The sequence below is a fragment of the Pseudonaja textilis genome, chromosome 2, assembly GCF_049901715.1.
Source record: "Pseudonaja textilis isolate UNSWEBS1 chromosome 2, rPseTex1.2, whole genome shotgun sequence".
Taxonomy (NCBI): Eukaryota; Metazoa; Chordata; class Lepidosauria; order Squamata; family Elapidae; genus Pseudonaja; species Pseudonaja textilis.
This window is the reverse complement of record NC_141991.1, coordinates 133,076,559-133,100,291: the sequence shown is the minus strand read 5'-3', so window position 1 is coordinate 133,100,291 and position 23,733 is coordinate 133,076,559. Positions and strand designations below refer to the sequence as shown.

General features: G+C 42.3%; 1 protein-coding gene across 3 annotated transcripts; it reads left to right on the top strand.

The window, feature by feature from the left end:
* The first annotated feature begins 60 nt into the window (after positions 1-60).
* On the top strand, positions 61-23,356 carry LOC113445536 (pleckstrin homology domain-containing family A member 3-like). 3 transcript variants are annotated; one of them, XM_026714762.2, is made up of 8 exons: positions 61-283; positions 2,209-2,325; positions 4,108-4,263; positions 7,555-7,691; positions 9,514-9,684; positions 14,209-14,252; positions 18,982-19,204; positions 20,963-23,356. In XM_026714762.2, the coding sequence occupies exons 1-7, from the start codon at positions 244-246 to the stop codon at positions 19,166-19,168; spliced, it is 852 nt and encodes a 283-aa protein (XP_026570547.1). In that variant the 5' UTR covers positions 61-243; the 3' UTR covers positions 19,169-19,204; positions 20,963-23,356. The 3 variants fall into 3 exon arrangements, with proteins under 3 accessions (XP_026570547.1, XP_026570549.1, XP_026570548.1); XM_026714764.2 differs by having other exon boundaries at positions 119-283; positions 9,517-9,684; XM_026714763.2 differs by having other exon boundaries at positions 119-283; positions 18,982-19,200; positions 20,963-21,982.
* Positions 23,357-23,733: the final 377 nt, after the last annotated feature.

Here is a 23,733-nt window from a genome sequence, read left to right as displayed (position 1 = left end):
GGCTCCGAGAGAGATTTCCGGCTTTTACCTCTCGTCCGATTCGTTAGCGCTTCTCCCGCCTCCGCTTCCTCCCCCTTATCTTCCTTCTCGTCCGCCTCCTGTTCTCTCTCTCTCTCTTTCTCTCTCTCTCCACCTCCCAACCCCTCCGTTCCGACCGACACACGCCCCATGATTGGCTGAGCTCGCCGGCGCAGGGCCGCAATTGGATCGGCGCGGCAGAGCGGCGCTGAGCTTGCGCTGGTGATGGAGGGAGCGCTGTTGAAATGGACCAACTATCTTTCAGGTGAGTGGGGAGTGTTCCAGCAGGCCTGGCTTCGAGGTCGCCCCAGCTCGGACGTGGGTTCTTCGGCTCCCCGCCCGCCTGTTATCCTCGCCCCTTAGCCACGCAAGCCCTGGTAGAAATAAGGAAAGAGCACCCCCCATCACCACCACCAGCAGCAGCAGCCCAGGCTTCCTCCCATCTTTGTTCCCCGCAGACGGGACTCCGTTCCTCAGGGTCTCGCCCTTTCGGATTCTTCCCGAAATGCCACGAATCCTTTTGCAAGGGAACCCTGCCTCTTCTTCCCGGGTCGGGAGGGTCGGCATTTTATTGCTCGAAGAACTGTTTGTTTTTAAGCGCTGCGGGACTGGAAGACATGAAATCGGTTTCTCCAGCTTGGAATCGCAGGGAAAGAATAAACGTCGACCGTTGCCAGGTGGCCTGTGAAGAACTGCAGTTTGTGGAAAAAGTGATCATAATTTTTTTTTTTTTGGAAGACATAAAGCACAAGCCCACAGTGGGGGCAAATCTGAAAGAGATTCATAAAGATAAAACAATTATTGTTTGTGTTTATAACTTTGCTTTAACAAAAGAAAACCCAAAACCCTAAGTGCCCCCCAAAGTAGATTTAATTATTAATTAATAAATTTTAATTAGATATTATTTAATCCATTGTTTAATTTAAAGTAAATAAATTTAAAGTACAGCTTTCTGAAATAAAGAACTGGCCTTTATAATAAAGTGTGTATAGTCATTTGTATTGATAGCTCTAATCTTCATGGCAGTGTATATATACCTTTTTTGGTTCTACTTAAAAAACAAAATATTTATGGCCAATATTCTTGAAATGTATACAGTATATAAAAGCATGCTATGGGCATCCCTTTAATGCAGGGTAAGTAAGCACTTGGTTCTCAGAGTAGCCATATGCATAAGCCAATACAATTAGTTGAAGAATGGCAGCTAGTAAATTCCAAGTCCATGTTGCCCTCAGCCCTGAAAACTCACTGTGGGATTGAGCTGGAGGTATACTCTCCAGCAGCTTATTGCATAGATGGAGATAAGGCCACCTTGAACTGTTAGAGGAAACATGGGATATAAATAAATAAGGTAAAATATGAGGGGAGGGGAATTGATTAATTTTTTATTTATAAATACTGAACAATAAACTTTCTCTTGGGTGGGTTATATAAAAGAATAAACACTTCATGTAATCCAGTAGAAAAATGGAACAATGCTCCAAAAAGCATAGGGAATAGAACCTAAAATACAGTAATACTGTCATTTCATGCAGGGAATTAGAATTATTTTCTATAATCTGGGTTTAAAGGCTTGGCTCGAAATCCTAGAATACTAAGGAAAAGAGAAATGCCTGGTGCCAAAATCACAATAATCTGGAACAGATAAGATTCCTCCTGGTGGGTATTCCAAACTGTAAATAGATTGGGTGCTAACTCAATTTCCTGAGATTTCCTGAATAGAAAACTTCATTTGCTGATGCTGATTTTTCCCTAGATGGAGTGGAATGGAAGCTCTTCGTGGGGTGAATCTGCTGTGGGTTCCATCTATTGAGCCACATCTTGGGCCAAAATCCAAGTAGCTTTAAACTAGAGAGCATGACAAATGTTATTATGGTCTATTGGTGTGTGTATCTGGTGGTTTATGAATAAGCAGCCTTCAACAGCATGATTGCTTCTAATTTAATTATAAATAATATTTTTAAACAATAAATATGGATAGGCAAGGAGCCTGGCATAAATTAAGAATAATACCCCAAGGACCATGTTGCCCACCCTAGTCAATTTATTTTAAAAAATTCCTGGGAAGTTAATCTAATTCCAAACATATGGGGAAGCTTAGTTGATTTCCCTCACCCCCACCCCCACCACCCCCACTGCAAACTGTTTACAAGGTCCAATTTGCCCTCTTTTTTTCCCCCTCTGCCTCAGGTTGGCAGCCACGATACTTTGTATTAGAAAATGGCATCCTCTCCTATTATGATTCTCAGGACGATGTGGGCAAAGGCAGCAAAGGCAGCATCAAGATGGCTGTATGTGAAATCAAAGGTAGGCAGTTTCAGTACTATACATGGAGTAGAAAAGATGTAACATAATTTATCTTTCCCAAACTTTGCTCCATTTGGTGTTCTGCATTGTCTTTGGTTTTCTGCTAAGAACTGCAGCAGCTTCACCTTGTTTCTTTCTTAATTTTTGATTTTTTTTAATTATAACTAGTTTTGGTGCTTTTGAATTAGCCTTGATTTATGGCCTTTGCCTTAGCAAGTACATGAAGCTTTCTTGGAAACATTTTTGGAATTGGTTTGCCCTTGTCTTCTTCTAGGGCTGAGAGGGAATGACTTGCACAGGTCATCTTATTGGTTTTGTACCTAAGACAAAACTAGAATTCACAGTCTTCTGGGTTCTGGCATTGGTATTTTAAACCACTGTGTAAGCCCAAATTATATACTGTTACTATCTAGGACCCCAGATATGGTCCATTGGGCTTGTTGCTTTTCAGCCTTCAAACAGTGGACTGGTAGTCTAACAATAATGCAAGTTACATTGATTCATTGCATGCTGCAGAGCCTAGATTACGCACGCATTGGTGACGAAGTAGGCAGTGAGCAAGTTAAAGTAGGGGAGTGGCAGATTTGTACACACTAGCGGGTTGATTGAGCAACTGAGATTGAGAGGAAAGATAGGTGGGAACCCTTCAATGGTTGTAACTTCAGGCAGTGTTTATAATTCAGCGTGTTCTGCACCATCTTACGTTTAAACTGTACATCAAGGACAATCTGTAGGAGGCTTATGCATATGCCAAATAAATGGTGGGGGGGAAACTCGCCACTCTGATTGATCAGTAGCTTGATCTGCAAATATTAGTAAATGAGGTCGGCAGACTTTATGTCTCGTTATCAAAAGCACATTTGGAAATCAAGCTATTAGCTCCAAAAACTTGAAACAGTGTTCCAAAACTTGGTACTTTTAAAGGTGTTTTCATTCAGTTAGGCTAATTTTTATTAGGTTGATGTGTTCCATCTGGAGCCTTCTGGTTGGGTTCTTTGCTATTATGGTCTGTGCTTCATACAGATTACATAACTGAGGACATGATATTCCTTTAGCCCCAGAATATCTCTTGAGTGGTGAAAAGAGATTTATTTTCCCCTCTTACTCCTTCATCTTATATAAGGTAGGAATTACAATTGGTGGCCATGAAATCATATTGGACATAATAAATAATGAGTGTGACCCTGTGCGTGGCAGAATTGGGGGAGGTACTGTTAGGCATATGGGTCGCCTAACAGCTATTTGGGTTAGAAATATATAAACCAGGATAGACATTTTAATACTGTCTCTTTAAGAGCATGCTAAAAACTGCAATTGGGTGTGGTTACTCAAACGGCCATAAGAGGGAGCCAGAAACCTGGGTTGTTTTGGCCTTAGTTTCAGAAGAGAGTGTATCTGAGTGAGTCTCTCTGTTTCCTTCTGTTGGAAAGTATTGCCATTCCTCCATTTTTCCTAATTGACTGATACTTCTGGATTTAATGTAAGTCTGATACTGAACTGTTTTTGACACTGGAATTTGTTATTGAATTATCCCTGGATTGAAAACTGACTGATTTACCTGTGAATGACTTTGGACTGCCTATTTTGGACTTTGCTTAACATTTCTGGAAGTAAAAAGCTACATCTACTGTACAGTGTATCTGTGTGCTGCATGTGTATTATTCAAACACTCCTCTCAAATACTGTATGCACTCATTCTCCTAACAGGGAATTACCTCAACAGGTACTGATAATTGTATGCTCGCTTTTATTTACCTGTTATTTCTCTCATTCCTCCTGTAGTGCATGCAACTGATTCCACTCGTATGGAGTTGGTCATCCCAGGTGAGCAGTACTTCTACTTGAAAGCAGGAGGTGCTGCTGAAAGACAGAAATGGCTGGTGGCTTTGGGCAGCTCCAAAGCCTGCCTCGGGGACAGCAGAAGCCAGAAAGAAAAAGGTTGGTTCTTGGTCAATAGCTTTGTGTTAATGAATTATGTGGGCCCAAGCTTACGGGGTTGTTGGTAGAGGTGGTTACTACTGAGTGGAAATACTTGGTCAACTTCAGTGAGTACTTTGCTCTCACACCTCCTTAGCAAACATTTCTGGGTTTGTTGAGCCATTTGCAACCTCTTGCCTCCATTTACACCCATGTTTGCATATATGAATTCCCATAATAGTTAGATTGCTGACTGCCTACAGCGGGTTAGAGAAATGGATGTCAAGATCCAAAGAGAAGAACACAGTGTAGAAATAGCACTGAATGTGCTCTCGGGTCCCTGGTGCTATTTTTAATAACTGGATTATTTTTAGGTACACATAGTCCTTGACTTACAACTGTTTGTTTAGGGACCGTTCAAAGTTAACAACAGCACTGAAAAATGTGACTTAGGACTGTTTTTCACAGTTACAACGATTGCAGCATCCCCGTGATCCCATGTAATCAAAATTCAGATGCTTGGCAATTGGTTCATATTTTTGACCGTTGCTGTGTCTCCCAAGGTCATGTGATCCCCTTTTGCGACCAGCAAAGTCAATGGGGAAGTCAGAATCACTTAATAACCAGGTTACTAACTTATCTACCGCAGTGATTCACTTAACAACTGCAGCAAGAGAGCCCGAAAATGGGGCAAAACTCACTTAACACATGTCTCAAGAACAGAAATTTGGGGCTCAGCTGTGATTGTAGGATCGATAAAATGAGGGAAAGAACAGAATTGATTCCCCCTTTTGAAAGGCAAGTCTTTAGGGTGTTTTTTAAATCCATTATTTAAACGATAGAACCAGGGTTGGGATTCAAGAATCCCAACATCCCATTCTCCGCCCGGTTGCTGGGTGGGTGTGGCCATAGTGGGCATGGCCTATGGGAATGTCTGGGAGGGCCGTTTTTCGCCTTCCCCAGAGTCTGGAAGCTTCCCTGGGGCCTCTGGGAGGGCAAAAACAGCCTCCCCCAGATTCTGGAGGCCCTCCAGAAGCTGGAAACAGGCCCGTTTCCGGACTTCCTGGCGGGGTGTTTTTTGCCCTCCCAGAACCTCCGTGCAGACTCTGCATTTACCTGCATCCAAAACGGGACAGGTGGGGCCAGCCAGCCAGTTCAACTACCGGTTCTGTGAACCAAATGTAAATTTAACATCCGGTTTGCTCGAACCGGCCCGAACCAGCTAAATACCACCCCTGGATAGAACATAGACATTTCTATGGACAAGTGTAGTGTTTCTCCCATTGGTCAGTCTCTGGGGATACCCAGGAAAAAAATGTTGCAACTGGTTCATAAAACTGTTCATGCTCAACCCAAGAAAATTAAGACTCCATGAGAATAATGAAGGGTTGGGTGTACAGAGAAAGAAGTATGAATTCCAGGACCGATTGCAGCATTATTTTACTGACTGGGTTCACTGATCACAATAAACCATAGCTTATTTCAACCAAGGTTTCCTGAATCAGCATATGACATAGTTCATGTGAAGCATCAAGGTTAACTTACCATCATTCGTGGGTAACATCTTCCCACAGGCCTATATGTTAAATTTCCCACTGCCTGTCATGTCGATATCAAATGGCTACTTTTGCAAGGGCTTGTCACCCGTCACTTAACTTTTTCCCCCTTTAAAGCAAGCAGCCCCAGTTTCAATGGGGGAAACTCAGATAGGAACCCCACAAAGGTCTAAATCACTGAGTATAAGGGAGGGGGATATTAATCCCTCCAAGTAATCCCCCCTTTAGGATATGAAAAGAGATTAAAGCAGCTTTATGTTGCTGTCAGGAAGGCTATAGTATATAGCTTATCCACCAGCTGTTTCTATGCCTAGCAGATTAGTGGCAACCCCTGCGGGTTTTTTAGTTTGTACCCAGTCACATTACTATAGCACAAAGCATGTGTTCCTGTTTTGGTTAAAGCACTCTCAGCCCCAACCTACACAATTACTCGGTTTCGGATCCATAGTAAATCTAACTACAGGCAAACTTGACTATTGCCTGGATGTATATCATTCACTTAGGCAAAAGAAGTCACCACTTAATGTAACTTGGGACCTCAGTTGCTTTGCATGGGAGGAAGTCAAAGATTGTGCTTAGAATACTTTTAATGTATATTTAGGCAATTTGTAGGCCTTTCTAGTGATCCTTCACCTTTTACTCTGCAGATTGTTAATGTTTCCCGTGCTTTGTAACTGGTGTTTTATTTTAGTAAGACCATTCTGAAGTTCTACTTCCCTAAATATATCTTGGAACCACGAGTGTGTGCACAGACATAAGTTATGTGTACATTTCCCAGAATAAATACCACTGAGATGGTGGCTAAGCCTAAGCTTGTCTTGGCAGATTGGGTGATAAATGTTTTCTTCCATCCCACCCACACAGATGCAGTTGTGCACCCACTGCAGTTAACATATTTTTTCCCTCTATTACTTCACAGAAAGCCACTAAGCCAGCTCTCTTTTGCTTCACCACCTCCTAGTTGCTTCTTCATATTGCTCTGTTAAAGAATTATCGAGGCCCGGCATAGTTCAATAAAGATTATGTGCTGTCTATAGGCACCTTCCTTGGTACCAGCCAACGTCTCTGCTTCATCTGATTTTTTCAGTGTTTCAAAATGTTTATTTTTTTTTTTAAGTGCTTAATCTGCCATGTGTCATGGCACAGAGTAACAATATTCTTAGAAAATAAAAGTAAGTTGTAAAAGGGCTTGAAACATCCTTTCAAAATTGCACGTGTGTTCACTAGTCCAAGAAGGTAACTCAACCCAGATTGGTGCAATGTGCAAACTCTTCCTTAAAAAGTTCTTCAGAGCATGGGGGAATATGAACACACCTAACAGCAATTCTTTAAAGCAGCTCTGTGTTCCTGGATCACATAGATGCCTTTGGGTTTCAGAGATAAATTGGTGGCATTTCACTGAAGCAGAGGAAGTTGTTTTGGTTTTATTAATCTTTTTTATATATTTATTTTTACTCAGTACTGAAAAAGGGTACATGAAACAAACATACGTTGACAATCTATATTACATTGCACATTACATCATTTGCATTTTATTTTCAGTGTTGGTTCTATCCACATATCAATACTCAAAGGTATCTGCATCTTGAAATCACAGAAGGCATCTCAGAGGTCATCTTGATACGATAGAGGGAGCAACTTTTTCACTGGCACAATCAGAACTAATTCTGTTTCTGCTTTAAGCCTCCCATTCTCTGTGGTGCTGTGTGAATGTTCTTGTGGTGTCTTGTGTAACTCCTTTGCTTGTCTATCCCAGATCTGGACATAAGCAACGAGTCCCTTGGAAGGAAACTGTCCGAACTGCGTCTATATTGTGATGCGTTGACACAGCAAGTGCTAGCTGTGCAGGATGCAACGCAACCTCAAGAGAATGGATCTCCTTTGGACATCCAGGTAAGGTGGGAGAGAATCCAGAACAATCACAGGTTCTGTTTGTGCATGTTCCAGCCAGGTCTGGTAAGGAATCTGTGGAATATTAATTCTCTGACAACATTAGCAAGTTGATTTCTGATCACTGTTGGACAGGGATGGGAAGCTGAGAGCCCTCTAGGTTTCCTGGTCTTGTATTAGCTTCAGCCACAGAGCCAATAGGAGTTCGTAGTCCACAGGTCTCAAGAGCCAGGTGACACAATCAGTCGTTGTGCAGTACCTTGGAATTAAGACCCCATAACAGTGCAAATATTCAAGAGCCACTAAGGATTCTAGATTTGTTTTATGGATATGTGAAGTAGATATTCCTATGTTTTGGAGATGGTCTGATATAAAAGAAGCAAGGCATCTTTTCCTTTTGCTTGAAAGATCCAGATGCTGCCCCTGTTCACATTTATCAACAAAGGTCACAACCCACCTAGAATTTCCTTTGCAAACCCCATTTCACCAAATAACATCTATAGGTTTGATTGAGGCTTGAACATATATTCTACTTCGTCTCCTTTAATATATTAATGCACGTGGCACAGATCAGGCCCACCTATAAAGCTGGACATCTCAGAAGCAATCATAAATTCAACAAATAAAAATCTGTCAATCGACAGGTAAATCTGTGATGCATAATCAAAAGTGCAGCTATTTAATCTTTTGGACATGGGTGATTTATCAATTGATCCAAGTGCTAAAATAAAATTCCTCAGGGTTTTTTTTTTTTGAACAATTTATTCATTGTTCCAAAAATAATTGCCAATCTTTTAACATTTTTTCAATCGCATGCTTAATGCCATAAGTATATTTTCGAACAGAAACACTGGAATATTCTTCCATTCTTATGACAATGTTGGAAAAATGCCATGCCTCAGTGGCCTGGATCTAATGTCTGTATGTTCAACAGCCTTGGCTCTCCAACCTGGATGTTTTGTCATTTAGCTCAGTACTTGCTATGATTGCATATGTAGGGGATATAATTTTGAAGCTTTTGAAAGTGTTGATTTCATTTTATTTCCAGTGTAAATAACTTATAATTGGAACTCTATCAGAGTAAAAAAAAAAAAAGATAGAATTCATGCTGTTTCTGTACCACATTTATAAAGTAATAGCCTTAGGGAGTTTCCAGAGCTTTATCAAAAATGTATTATGCTCCTATTTTTCCATGGAACAGATTTTTGGAATGGGAATAGAGGTGAATTTGTCTCAATATTGCTCCACCACTGTTAAAAGTTTCAGGTGATTCATAGTATAGGCAATGACGCTTTTTCTTTCATCGCCCTTTTAAAAGATGGGCTTCAGATCTTAATGGAGAATCAAGTTCTTTGCCGTGGTTTGCATTCTTATTTTAACTGCATTGTAAGCAAAAATCCAGGGTGAGCAGAGTGACTTCAGGAAAGAGTGCTTGATATCATTTCCTGTGTTCTAGTAGAATTTCAAAGCTTGTAATACCAATGTTGATTGGCTGAAGTGATACAGTTGTTTCATGCACCTGAAGGGAGAATTAATGTTCATCTATAGCAGGGGTGTCCAACCTTGGCAACTTTAAGACTTGTGGACTTCAACTCTGGGAGTTGAAGTCCACAATCTTAAAGTTGCCAAGGTTGGACACCCCTGATCTATAGAGTTGGCTTGTTTGGAAGCCCAAATGGGCACGTAGAGAGCAACTGAACATTTGAATTGAGCCTTTTAGCTCTCAAGCCCTCTCTGATTGGGTGGTGGGGCTCTGAGGGTTAGGATGGAAAGGCCACCATGCAATAGTGCTCCTTCACTTGTCTGTGCTCTCAACTCCCACCAGAAGATGAATGAAGCTTCGTCTTTATTACGGGCAACCTGCAGTCAGTTCATCTCTACCCTAGAAGAATGCATGAAATTTGCAAATACTCGTTTGGCTCCTGAGCTGTATCATCCTTCAGTGATCCCCGAGCCTTCTGATTTTGTAGGCACTAAACTTCCACATTCCCACCGGGTAAGGCTACTTATGTCTTCTTCCTATTTATAGTCATTAGTTCCACCCTAGTAAGAAGCTCAGTTGGGTTGCTTCTGGAAAAAAAAACCTGTATTTATGCCACATTGCCAGGAAAGAGATTGTCACGGTGCTGCGGTGCTGTTTTTCATTCTCATAGAATTAATCAAGAATAGGCAACTTGGTTCCATGTAAATCCTTTTGACTGCCCCCTGAATTTTTGACCAAAGGTTATGGCAGCTGGAATGTATGCCTTTTAGTGCCAAACGTCTAGAGACCACCAAATTGGTAGCCCTGATTTCATTTCTTGTGGGAAATAATAACCAAAGAACCATTCTGGAGGCATTTTTACTGAATGTTAAATGAATGAAACCTCAAAAGCGAAAGAAATTCCTGACACTGATCATTTTATATTTTATCAGAATTAGTGTATGTGCTGAAAAAGCTCATAATGCTCATGGCATTTGTCTTTTTGTTTTTACATGTGAAATATGTATCTGTTGATAAGTTTATTACATGTTTCTATAAGTTAAAAAGCCATTCTAATTTAGAAGTTCTGTATATTTGTATTTCTTTGATTTATACATGGGTATTTTTAAAAAAGACTTTTTTGAGGAGGAGTAATCATTTGATCTCACAATATGGAAAAAAATCACTTGACAAATATATTCCCTTCAGTTATCCTTGAAGTACTGGCTATTTTAGCAAAGACTATTGGGAGTTGTAGTGTAAAAGGCTTCTTGTTGTGGAAAGCTCTCTTCAGATAAGGCTGCACCAGCCCATTTTAGATATAGAAGAAACTGCTAGTACTTTGAACCCTTAATTGCATTCATTATGTCTATGCTACGTTAATGAAAACTATAACAATATATACAGCTCTGCTGTAACCTACATTATTTCTTTTCAAATAATTTTATTAAGAATTATAGAGGAAAAGAATAAAAGTCAATGCTGTACAATGCAATAAGTATAAAAATTATAAACATAAATATACAAGAAAAAGAAAATGTATGTATGTGCGAAAAAGGAAAAGAAAAGAAAAAGGAATGAAAAAGGAATGAAAAATAAAGAAATAACTTCCCCCTTTATCCTAGCAGTTAAATTAAAACAATTTTAATAGCTTATTGCCATCTTTAAGTAAAACATAGTCTCTCTTTTCCCCATAGTTCATCTCTTAGTTAAAGAAAACAGTCCAAATACTCTGTCAACCAATTTTTGTCAGCAGATGTCCAGTAAGGTGGCCAGATGCAACAAATTTCTTCTTTTCATCCTGACTGAAAAAGCCAATCTTATAAATCTTTTCTGATTTTTTTTTAAACAAAGTTTTTATTTTTTACAACAAACATACAAACAAAACATAAAAACATAAAACCCTCTTTCACTTATATACATACAGTGTGCCAATTGGTTACAATCTTTTGTGCTATCCTTTTTTTTTACCATTACTCACAAGTTATATAAAGGAGATCTAGATGGACTTTAAATAATACGATATTAAAGGAAAAAGGCTTTAAACAGAAAATTGAGAGAGAATTTGACTTTTTTCTTTAAAGAAAACACAAAACAGGATACATTGTTTTCTGATTTTTTTAATAATACTCTTTAACCCCCTTTTTAAAAGTCCCAGAGTTAATTTGCTGTTCATCTCTGTTTGAAAGGAAAAATTCTTCAGAATTTTAACAGATTTCACTTGTATTCCTAAGTAAAAATGAGCCTTTCATTTATTACTTCCAAAAACTTTCTTAGCAAAGCTCTTTTGCATATCCAGAAGAAAGAAATTGTCCAAATAGTTTCCTGATTTAATGCCTGTTTATCTCCTTTAGGGAATAAGTCATCCATTAGATCCATTTATATTACATTTAAACCAACCTTCAAATTAATTTCATCAATATCTGTTACAGCTCGCTCTTGTTTTACAATTTCAACAGAACACGCTCTTTCAGTTTTATCAAGGGTTTGATCCATTCTGTGCAAAAGCTTGTCTGAGAGGTATTCCAAAGTTTGCACTAGAGTTTTCTGCTCCTTTTTCTTTACACTCTGCCTCTAAAGTCTTTATCATAAAAAAAATGAAATCAATCTCCCTTCTCCCATGAGAAAGTATCTTCTAAATAATTCAAAGCTATAATTCCAAATCCTTCTGGATGCTTAATCCATCATTAGCTTTCCAAAATTCGTATACTAAGCACTTTTTTGCTGCGTAGTCCCCAAAAATGATTTTTTAAAACTTTTAAAATCAAATTTGCACCGTCTTTTAAGAAGACAAAAAAAACCCCACCCTCATCTGATGAATTCAGTAAAACCTTTTCTAAAGGGTCTTAATCTCTCTAATATGCAAAGAATTTAAAAAAAAATCCAAAAAGTGATTAAGATATAAGGCTTGGTCAAGCTGAATGTCTATAAAGGCTGCTTTGTGGGTTTTAGCTTGACGTAAATCCTGACTATCAGCTACTCGGACCATAAAAATCCTGACTATCAGCTAAGCTGACCATAAAAACGAGGGTCTCTGTGGTCTACTCATGAGGAGAGGCTGTCCAGAGTCAAATGGGATGATCTCAACAGTCTCCTTTGTTTCGGAGAGATTATGCTGACATGGATCCAGTATCCGGTGGCATTTTCCCACAAAAGCTTCTCTTGCTAGCTAGCAAAAGTTAGCTAAGCATTTGCTCACAGGAAGTCTCACAGGTACTTACAGGAAGTCTTTACATTCCTTAGAAAAGTTGTATGTTTTGTACCAGTTGGAACAAAGTTGCCATTCTACAGCATGGCTTTCATTTTGGCTTCTAAGAACTGCCATTTTCACACCTTAATCCTATTGAGTTAGTTGCTTTTTTAATACCTAGGAGGGGGTGTCAAACTCAAGGTCCACAGGATGCTAAGATCTGGCCCATGGGGCAGGCCTGGAAACAGCAAGGGACCAGCCTGTGGTACCTCTGCTAGTGAAAATAGAGGTTGGGGTGGCCGTGCACGGCCCTCCCAGCCTCTGTTTTTGGCCACGGTGGCTTCTTGCATCCTCTGCCAGTGAAAACGGAGCTGGGAGGGGGGGGGCTCCATTTTTGCTGGCAGAGAGCTACAGGATGCTGTCCCAGGCTGAAAACGGACTGCCGGGGGCCAGCACACAGGGCCTCTGAGCTCAGTTTTTGCTGGCAAGAGGCTATCAAAACAAACTAAAAACAAAACAAAAGGAGAAAATTCCCCCCTTTTGCATTTGAGCATGCAAGAAGGGACAAGGAACGAGAAAGGGAAAGAGGAAGGACAAAGAAAAAGGAAAAATGGGAAGAGAGAAAGGAAGAAAAAATAAGGAAAGTGGGGAAGGAAGAAGAAATGAGAATGAAGAGGGAAGGAAAAAGAGAAGAAAGGAAGGAAGGAAGGAAGGAAGGAAGGAAGGAAGGAAGGAAGGAAGGAAGGAAGGAAGGAAGGAAGGAAGGAAGGAAGGAAGGAAGGAAGGAAGGCTATAATAGAGTGAGGGATGGTCTCAGGGAAGTCCCCCCCTTAGCCATCACACTTGGCCATCACAGGTCACGTCCACAGTGGCCACAGGCCCACCTGGCCATGCCCCACGCCCCGCTCCTGGCCCTTCAAGGTCAAACATAACCCTATGCAGCCCTCAGTGAAATCGAGTTTGATACCCCTGACCTAGGAGCTATATCTTCTATCCAGGGCCTACTCTATGACAATCCACAGCAGCCAACTTGCCACAGCCAACTTGCCACCATTTCTCCATCAAAGAAATGGTGGAATAGAATCATTAAAGAAATGATGCAAAAGGAGGGACGAAAGGAAATGTGAATGGCAAAAATTAAAATAACGTTTTATTTATTTGAAATAATTAAATTGAATTGTTAAGTTGTTTGCCGTGGTGAGTTGGTTGTGGCGAGTTGGCCCATTCCATCCGTTCAAGATGAATCCTATTGTGCTACAAATTGCAGTTATCTATAGGCAGTTGGTGAAGGGTGATATGAAGTATAAAAGTAATTTAGACTTACTTTATGATGAGAAATAGACAACTGTCTACTGTATTTGTTTTTTTGCACGGAACCTCCGGATCTTAGTTTGCTTCTGTTACTGATTTGGCTGGCACCAATGACTGGGGATAAGTCTCCCTAGTGGTCAACAATTTGGGAAAGTACATCAGCTAAGTAGTTGGCAGATGGTTTAAAAGATGTCATCTGTGAGATTAAGCCCTTAAAACATCTGATAAACTAAAGAGAGACCATTTTTCCAGAATCTACACAGCTACAGAAAAAAAGTCAAACTGGGTTAATAATTTAAAAAAAAACAGAATGTGTAGTTGTACACCTACAGTGACTATCCCCTCAAAGCATTTGGGTTTGTGAAGTTGTACCTATCCATGCACATGCCAATCAGAGCAGCAAGATGTTACTTTGTGTTTATGTCCTTACCATTGTCGTTGGGGGCAATATGCTGACTGTGTAAACTGCTGAGAGAGGGCTGTAAAGCACTGTGAAGCGGTATATAAGTCTTAAGTGCTATTGTATGCTTTTTTTTTTTTTCCCCTCCATCCTTCAGGTTAGACGTTCTATGAGCCACACAGGCATAGTTTCCTCAGACAGGTAAGTAGCCAGAATATCTCCGAGGCTTATTTTAGGATTGGTTAACTTTCCCAGAGAATGTTTGGGGCCAGGGGGAGGATTAATTTTTTTAAAAAAATTTGCCATGGTATTTTGGAAATAATCTCATGGAGTTAAGCATATTCCCTCTTTTTCACTGCTTTCCATTGTCCCAGGCAATAAAAATAAAGAAAGTAGAATATTGAATGCAGGGTAACTTAATTTTTTTTTAGCAGTGGTAATTGGCAGCAGATATATCTCATAGAGACAACAGAGGATTTTCCTCTAAGCATTAGACCTGCTAAACTTTTTCTTTGTCAAGTTCTCCCTCATCCTGATTACTTCCTTCCCTTAAATGAAGAGGGTTTTTACTTGCAAAAGAACTCTGAAAGAAGTTGATTAATAAAGTGGGTAGATGCTTTTAAAAACTTTTAATTTAGGAGAGTGGATTGTATTTTAACTTGACAAAGCACAAGGCTCCTTGACTGGAAAGTTCATACTTGTACATTGTCTGAGTTTCAAATTTGCTACAGCCAGTCCTCGCTTACCAACCATTCGCTTAGCGAACATCCAAAGTTGCAGTGGGGCTGAACGAGGGGTACGTAACAGTTGGTCCCCAAAGTTCCAGCATTGCACAGCTCCATAGTCATGTGATCTTGACAACCGTGGTTGCACACTTAATGAAAGTTGTAGTCGCCCCATGGTGAAATGATCACCGTTTCTGACCTTCCCTGCCAGCTTTCCACAAGCAAAGTCAATGGGAAAGCCAGCAAGGAAGGTGGTGGCAAGTTGCTTGGTTAAGTCTCCCTCACCTGCAGCACCCACCATCAGATGTAAAACCTCCCATGGGTGTCGCTGCAACCACTCGTGCACCTCCCCACCCACTCAGCAGCAGCCACTCCCAGATCAGAAGTCACTTGTGCATGACACATGCTTGTCAATCAGCTTGCTTGTGAACCACTGGCAACTTCCCACCAGCTTCCCCATTGACTTCAGTTGTTGGAACCCAACAGGAAATTGCAAGGAGACCCTTGCTTAACAACCCGCAATGCTCACTCTGCAACGGCAACAGGGACCACTGGGATTGCTGTTGCTGAGCGGTGTGGTCATGTGACGTCACACTTTCTGAATGCATTGCTTAGTGATTGAAATTCTGGTCACAATTAACATAGTTCAGCAAAGATTACCTCTAATATGGAATGTTAACCATCCCTGTCTCTGATTTAATCAATAGGAGACGTTATATTTCTAATTCTTTTCATTTGGTTGGGTTTTGCAAAAGGAGGGCAGATCTGTGTGTATTTATTTATTTATTCTTTTATTCAGAAGTACGAATTCTGCAACGTATAGCAGAGATTTATATCATGTAAACGTACTGAGTGATTTAAAAAAATAAAATAAATGTAATGACTTTAAATTTCAATTATCTTAGCATCTTCTGGGAAACAAAACATGGTTTTGCCAGGAAATTCGTGGCTTTCCTTGTACTAACAACTTCTTCCTTCAAAAAGTTAGGGGACCGTTTTGACTTGATACTAACACCACAGAAGACTTAGATATAGCAGAAATCTTGGGGGAAAGTGTCCATGTCATGCTAGACTTTTATTTTGTTAATGGAAATGAAAGCTAAGTGTAATTGACTGGATATCATGAGCTTAAAATAAGAGGATTTTAATGAGTTCAGAGCAATTATTCTTGCGACAGGAGAAGCAAATGGGAAAAAGAGCTCAAAGTACGTGGATTAGTGTTCCTAAAAAAAAGAGAGTCAAAAGGCACCATTGCAGATGATTCCAATTTGGAAAGAAAAAAAAAAGACATGGAGCGCAGCAAAAGAAATCAGCATGACTGCACAAAACATTTAGCAAAGATCTGAAAATACTGTAATCAAGGACTGTTCTAGGACGGAATGGGATGAGTAAAAGACAAAGAAGCCTTGGAGAAGTAGTCTGGAAATAGAAAGCACTCAGGAAAGCGGAAACTCCAAAGGAGCTGTCAAAAATAATCACAAGAACTTCTTTAGAGATCTTCAAAAGAATAAAAGAAAAGAATCAATATACCAATTATGCAGCGAAGAGGGCAAAAATGTAACAGATAGCAAAGAAAAGAATAAAGCAATATTAAACTCCTTCACACCCAAGCTTTAGCGCTCCCTATAAACTAGCTCGGTTTCCCCTAATTTGGTAATTTTAAGATGTACTGAATCCCCAGAATTCTCTACTCAGTATGCTAGCTGGGGGATTCTGGGAGTAAAACTCCACACGTCTTAAAAGTTGCCAAAGTTGAAAAACACTAACCTCAAGAAAGCAGTCAGTACCCTTGTCCCAAAATGCTTTTTCAAGAGGCAACTGGACTTCCTGGTTTTTCTTTGAAGTCCTTTCGCTTCTCATCCAAGAAGCTTCTTCAGCTCTGGATGAGAAGCAAAATGTCTTCAAAGAAAACCCAGGTAAAGTCCAGTTGCCTCTTGAAAAAGCACCTTTGGGACAACCATGACTGAGAATCTCCGTAGACAGTCAGCACCCTCGAATACTGCTTAAGCTCAGGAGTTGTCTGAATGAGAGAATAAGGTGATCCCAGACGCAATGGCAGGGCTGCTTGATTTTAGGAACCAAAGGGCAGTTTCAGTTGAAAAAGTGGATTTATAGTCCAACTGTAGTCCTTGATCCCCTGCAGTCATTACCCTCCAGATAATGTCTGTGTTAACAGCTTATTTCAGCTCTAGGGCTAGTATGCCAATGGCAATGTTTCCCAAACCAGTCTGACTTATAGCCACAATTATCCACATCTTTGTTAAAATCCCATCTTGACTTTATGTTTTACATGGAGCTGTTTTTGAGAAGTGCCGGAAGTTGCAATGAATAGAAAACGCAGTGATCAGGCTGCTAAACAATGCAAGATACAGGAATCACATGATGCCTAGATGAAAAAAGCCTGCGCTGGTGGTCAGTTGCTTACTAAGCACAATTTAAGAGCCTGGCATTGGCCATTAAAGACCTAAACCCCTTGGCCTTGCACAGTGTGGGGAGAAGGGGACGCCTGTGAATCTGCTTAGTTACTTAGATCAGCAGGAGAGGCCCTTCTGGAGAGCCTTGTGGCCAGGGGTGGGCTTCAAAAATTTTAGTAAAGGGTTCTCTGCCCAATTGCTGGGTGGGCGTGGCCATGGTGGGTGTGGCCTAGTTGGCCTCCTGCATCAGGACGGGGGAGGGACATTTTTGCCCTCCCCAGGCTCCAGAGGCTGTCTGGAAGCCAGAAGCGGGCCCATTTCCCAAACTTCCTGGAGGCCCGTTTTCACCCTCCTTGACCTCCTCGCGCACCCTGCCCTGCCCTGCATCTAAAACAGGCCGCGTGGGGACTCCTGGGAGCGGAGGGGCGGGGTGGGTGGGGCCAGCCAGGAGTAAGATTGAGACCTCTGTCATCTCAGACAGCGGGATGAGGAAGGAGGGATTTAAGCGCACACATTCTATTCACGAATGTCAGGAAACACTTCTTGATAGTAAAGCGGTGGGCCCAATAACCTCAGGGAGGTGGTGTTCAGGGGACATATTCAAGTGGAGACTAAAAGGCCATCATTCTCCCCCGCAGCCCGATTTAATTTAGACTCTTGCACTAAAATGGGGATTGGACTCACTGGTCAGATCTTATTGCTGTTTATAGGCCTGCTTTCCATGCAATGCAGCTGTTTGCATAAATCATCAGTTTTTGTTAGCCTTGCAAGGTAGCACAACTAGGAATACTAACTCTGTCTTCTCATAAGGTTAGATTAACAGAATCTTGCCGAGACTGAAAGTACAGGTGGTCCTCGACTTACGAGAGCAATTGGGCCCAAAGTTTCTGTTGTTAACGGAGACATTTGTGAAATGAGTTTTGCCCCATTTTGTCCCCTTTCTTGCCACAGTTGTTAAGGGAATCCCTGCCGCTGATAAGTTAGTGACATGGTTGTTAAGTGAATCCGGCTTCCCCGTTGACTTTGCTTGTCAGAAGGTCTCAACAGGGGATGCCCTGACCTTGGGACACAGCAGCCGTCATAAGCAGGAACCAGTTTCCAAGCGTCCGAATTTTGATCCCATGACCATGGGGATGTTTCAAAGATCTTAATTGTAAAAAATGGTCCTAAGCCACTTTTTTTCAGTGCCGTTGTAGCTTCGAACAGTCGCTAAACAGACTATTGCAAGTCAAGGTTTACTGTATTTCTCCTATCCTAGAAAACTAGAGAAGGGGCCCTTCTGAAATGCTTTCCATGCCCCTTTTCCTTCTGGGGGCTGAGACATCTCTTAAAATGCCAGCTGTTCCCAGTCTGTGGCTGTCCCACCTGTCTCCCAAGCTCATTCCCACACACCAGTGGTGGGATTCAAAAAATTTTACTACTGGGTCTGTGGGGGTGGCTTGGTGGGCGTGGCAGGGGAAGGATAAGGTAAAATCCCCATTCCTGGGAGAAGGTTACTGCAAAATCTCCATTCCCTCCCCACCCCACTAACCTGCTTTCCAGCTCCGTTCTCCTGTGCAGGGCAACAAAGGAAAGATCCAACCAATCAGCTGGGACTCAATGGGAGGCAGAGAATAGATGAGGGCAGAGCCAGTCAGAGGTGGTATTTGCCGGTTCTCTGAATTTCCTCTATTGGTTCTTCAGAACTGGTCAGAACCTGCTGAATACCACCTCTGCCACGCACCCATTACAGTGTTGTAGCATGCCGGGTGCTGGGTTTGCTAACAGCTGCCTGCCTGCCTTCCTCTGCAGAGTGCTGGAGCCAGCTCGGATCCCCCCGGTGCCTCCCAAGGGCACCGAGACTGTGCTGCGCAACTTGGAGGAGATGGTGGTCTTCTGCTCACAACAGTGGGGGCAGCAGGGCTCCCAGTCTGGGAGCCCTCCCAGCACCATAACTGAAGAAGCCGTCGGTAGAAGCCACCGCCAGATAACTGCATGAGCTTGACCTGGGAGGGGAAAGGCAGTGAGTTGGTAGGTACGTAAAACTCATTCCCGGTCCGGTATGAAATAATTGGAGTGTGTCCTTTTCTATTCTACCAGAATGTGGATTGAGGTGTCTGGAAGAATTCTGGCCGCCTGGGTCCTTAGCTAATACCGCATGGAAGTCCGGCCACCCAAGCCTGGAAGCCCTTGAATTGGGCTTACCTGAGATCTTAATCCAGCATGTGGCCAGGTTGGGGCAAGAGAGATCGGTCTTCTCTCTTTGAACCAGATACCCAATTTGATCGGAAGCTAGGTGGTAGCTGCCGCGTTAGCAGGAATTGCAAAGCAGGCAGGGTCAGTTGGGGAGGAGAGAAACGGTCAAGGTTTGCCACAAAATCTCTGAAATCATATTTCGCTCAATGCAGAATCTGGAGAAGAAAGTAGATATACTTCAACGCTTCCACTGGTGTAGGGAAAGTGTTACGTTATAACCGGGCATTGCAGCCAATTGTGGGGGAAAGGAATGGCCAGTATGATGATGGGCCATGCCAAAAGGCATAGAACCATGATAGCAAACCTATGGTACGTGTGCCACAGGTGGCACTCAGAGCCATTTGTGTGGGCATGAGAGCCCCAGTGAAACTTACCTCACTGCGCATGTGTGTGCCTCCCAGCTGATTTTCAGCCTCCCAGAGGCTTGAGGGAAGCCTCTGCAGTCTTTGCAGGCTGAAAAATAGGCCCGTTTTGCCACTTCCCGTATTTCCGGAAATACAGGAAGTGATGAAACTGACCTATTTTTCGGCCAGCAAAGACTGCAGGGGCTTCCCTCAAGCCTCTGGAAGGCCGGAAAAGGGCCGAAAATCAACTGGGAGGCACAGTGCAGGTAAGGGGCGGCAGGCATGGGGGATCGTGCACACATTGCCTTCTGGGTGCTGACATGAGAGTGCATGTCCGTACACAATTTTTGGCACAGGAGCCCAAAACGGTTAGCCACCACTGGCATAGAATATCATGTAGACCATAGGATGCCTGCCTCTGCACTGAAGAATCCTGACTGTTGCTTCATTTTACAACTAGGATTTTACTCCTGATGAATCCTGATTTCCTTGGGAAAATAAGCCATGACCTCCTAGTTCAGATGATAGGCTGAATAAACTTTTCTGGGCTTGCTTAATGGAAACAATAACAAGAAATAGGAAAGTCGCAATTCCTATCGACCGGAATTCTCTGGTCTCTTGACATACAGATAGTCCTCGACTGACAACCCCGTTGTTCAGCCCAAATTTGTTGCTGCTAAGTGAGACTTTTGCCCCCATTTTACGACTTTCCTTGCCACCGTTGTTAAGTGAACCATTGCAGCTTCTAGAATCAATAAGCCAGTTGTTAAGCTCCCCCGTTGACTTTGCTTGCCAAAAGGTCTTCACACAATATGGGGACACTGCAGTACGAGCCAGTTGCCAAGCATCCAAATCTTGGTCACGTGACCATGAGGATGCTGCGGTGGTCATAAGTGTGAGGAAATGGCCATGAGTCACTTTTTTCAGTGACGTCGTTGCTAAAGGAACTGTTGTAAGTCGAGGACTACCTGTCCTGTTCAGTGAGTACTTTCTGTCTCCAGGTTTACTTTGTAAACTGCCAGTAGATGCAACGAGCTCTGCTCGGCTTGAGAAATGTCCGTGTGGTTTAATTCCTCTTCCGCTCAGCTTTGAGTTGTCTTAACTATGAAGCGGCTTTTGCAGGTGCTTGACCTGCAGGAACCACCCTGTCCTTCATCTCATCTCTGTTTCTTTCTTTCTTTTTTTTTCCTCAGATAAACCATTGTTGGTTCAAGATTTCCCAGTGGACTCAACTGGTGTGGCAACCAAGCAGCGCAACCTGGATTTTTGGGTGCTTTCTCAGTTCCTGGAATCCGCTCGGCTGCTCTTGAACTGAAACAGCCTGCCGGGGGCTTCCTCCCCTCGCTTAGGAATTACCTAAACCTCCTGGGTATGGGCCCCTGCAAGACCAGCAGGCACAAAGGGCCAGGTACCAGAGGCGGCATCCATTCTGTTTTTTTTTTCTGGCTTGTGCTTGCCAGGGGTTGGAGAATGCAACCCATCTCTTCCAAAAATAGACGTTGGCACCTAGGGGGATGGGTTGAGAAGAAGAATAGAGATTAGCTCTCCAGGCTAGGTTGGTAGGAAAGAAGAGATCGCTCTCAAAAACATACGGGACAATTAGTAATTTCATACCGGACAAGTTAAGCAACCTTTCTCCTGGTGCTTCCCCAAATGTCTTATGTCGGCCATCTGAGGTACTTTTGAGTCTGTAGAAGTATATGGCTTGTTGCAGAGGCAGAACACAACTCTTTGGTGAGCAATCCTGTTAGTGTCTTGCCTTCTGATAATCGGATGCAGGGAGCCTTTTGGTCAGGAATTCAGTCTCGATGCAAGCAGGGGAGATCTTCTTAGCAGGAGTTTTCCCCCCCTCAAACTTGGGCTGCCCCACAGAGCTTGCTGAATAGGATAGAGGAGTCCCTGGGAGCTCATCAGAAGGCTCTTGGGTCCCTTGTTAGAGCAGCATAGAGCAAATGTCCAAGGTAACCAGAGAAGCAGCCTCTCTGGGCATCTGATCTGAAAGCGAAGTTTGGTTCAGCCGCTTGCCTTTTGGATCAAAGGGTGAAGTCTTAGTCTTTCGGGAATGCCTGCCCTCTTTTCTTTTTTTGTACAGACACAGGGCAGCCTTGTGGGCACCTGCGTGCCCTTCCGTTTGGAGCTCTTTCTCCCACGGGAAGAGCCCAGCCAAGGACGAGACTCTTAATTTTGAATGAAGACTTTAATTTTGAAACGAACGCAGTGTGTGAAGGCTATGTGTTTTTTTCCCCTGTGGGGTGGAAGTTGGCACCACTGGGGTTTTTCTGCCAGAAGCAAAGCCAAAAACAAAAGAGCCTCTTTCAGGCTTGCCTGATAACAGACACAGCAAACAAGGCAGACCTGCATGTGGTCTCTCACCTCCAATACGGCGAAGGGGGTTGGGGGGGAGAAAAAACGAGTCCAGGAACACCTGGAACTCATCCCTGTCTGTCCCGATGAACAGGTGGTTGCATTTTTATATAAAGAATTGTTGCATCAGTGCAAAACTGAGAGGCAGGTGACTCATCATGGCAGAAACAAACTGGGAAACAGCAGGGCGCTATTTCTGGCGCTCCCACTGTTCCCCCGCCCCTCTTGAAGAGATGTCTTGTTTGACTTGTGTTTTAATTTCTTTCCTGAGGCATTTTAGGTAATTGAACAAGGGCTAGATTTTTTTTTTCTGGAGGTTTAATTCTAGTTACCTGAGCAAGGCTCCCCCAGTGCAGAGTGAAAGCCAGGTATCCTTCTGTTACCCTACTGAGCACCCCAGGAAGCAGTTTGGGGTAATGGTTAAGGCATCAAGTTAGAAACGGGGAGGACTGTGAGTTCTAGTTCTGCTTTAGGCACAAAGCCAGTTGGGGGCCTTCGGCCAGTCCTTCTCTCACAGCCCTAGGAAAGAGGCAAGGACAAACCACTTCGGAAAACCTGGCTAAGGAAACTGCAGGGACTTACCCAGGCAGTCACCAGGTGTCTACGTTGACTCGAAGGTGCACACACACACACACGCACACACACACATAAAGAGCAGAAAAGAAATTCCTACATAGGGGACAACCCTCTTTTGCCTCAAACTACAAGCATTGCTCACTGGCAGTGTCCTCGGGTGGCATAGCGCCATGTTGTGTAATGGGGGCAGAACATCCAAGAATTATAACATTAAAGGAAATGATGGCCCCCAAATCTCACAAGATACACCAAGACTTGTACAGTTTCAGCGATGTTGTGGGTGTTCTTACTTGAAATCTTGTGAAATCTCATGCGAGAGCCATGAAATCTTACTGGCTGGGTCAGTTCTGCAGGATCCAGTCTGTTAATTTGATTTTAGGATACTGCTGGTGTCTTGACTAAGCCTGACCAAGAGTTGAGGTAAATCAGCATTTGGACAGCTCCTCATTTAAGATCTAGGAAATATGGGCAACACTAATTTCGAAAGAAGGAATTGTTCATGAAATGTTTGTATACAGTATTTATATATTGGAGCTATCTTAATGCCAGTTTCCTTCTTTTTTATTTGCCTGTCTTTATATGACTGCACATTCATAAAAAATGGCTCTGGATAGTTACAATGAAATAAAAATAAATAAACAAAAAAACAGTATTTTTTTTAAAATTAAAAATCATAAGGTGTAAGAGAGAATAGCTGTTAACAGCCACCTCAAGATCTCACCAGTTCCCTGGGACTATTTTTTATTTATATCCAGAGGTATTCTAAGCAGGATTGGCCCTGGTTCATTCTTAGATGGGCATTTATTATGAATACTTTAGCCTGAACTAGAAAATTTTTAAAAATATATCCTGAAAGGATAAAGTGACAAACCACTTCCAAATGTTTCCAAGAAAATTACATAGATCTTTGAAGTCATCTAAAATTATGCTGGACCTAAAGTAGAATAGGAATAGGAATAGGAGTAGGAGTAGGAGTAAGAATAGAATAGAATAGAATAGAATAGAATAGAATAGAATAGAATAG

Bases quoted from the DNA above. Each gene is read 5' to 3' on its own strand.
- LOC113445536 (XM_026714762.2), top strand. From the start codon at position 244: ATGGAGGGAGCGCTGTTGAAATGGACCAACTATCTTTCAG. The intron at 4,264-7,554 runs GTTGGTTCTTGG...TGTCTATCCCAG, and splicing joins CAGAAGCCAGAAAGAAAAAG to ATCTGGACATAAGCAACGAG. The intron at 7,692-9,513 runs GTAAGGTGGGAG...AACTCCCACCAG, and splicing joins GATCTCCTTTGGACATCCAG to AAGATGAATGAAGCTTCGTC.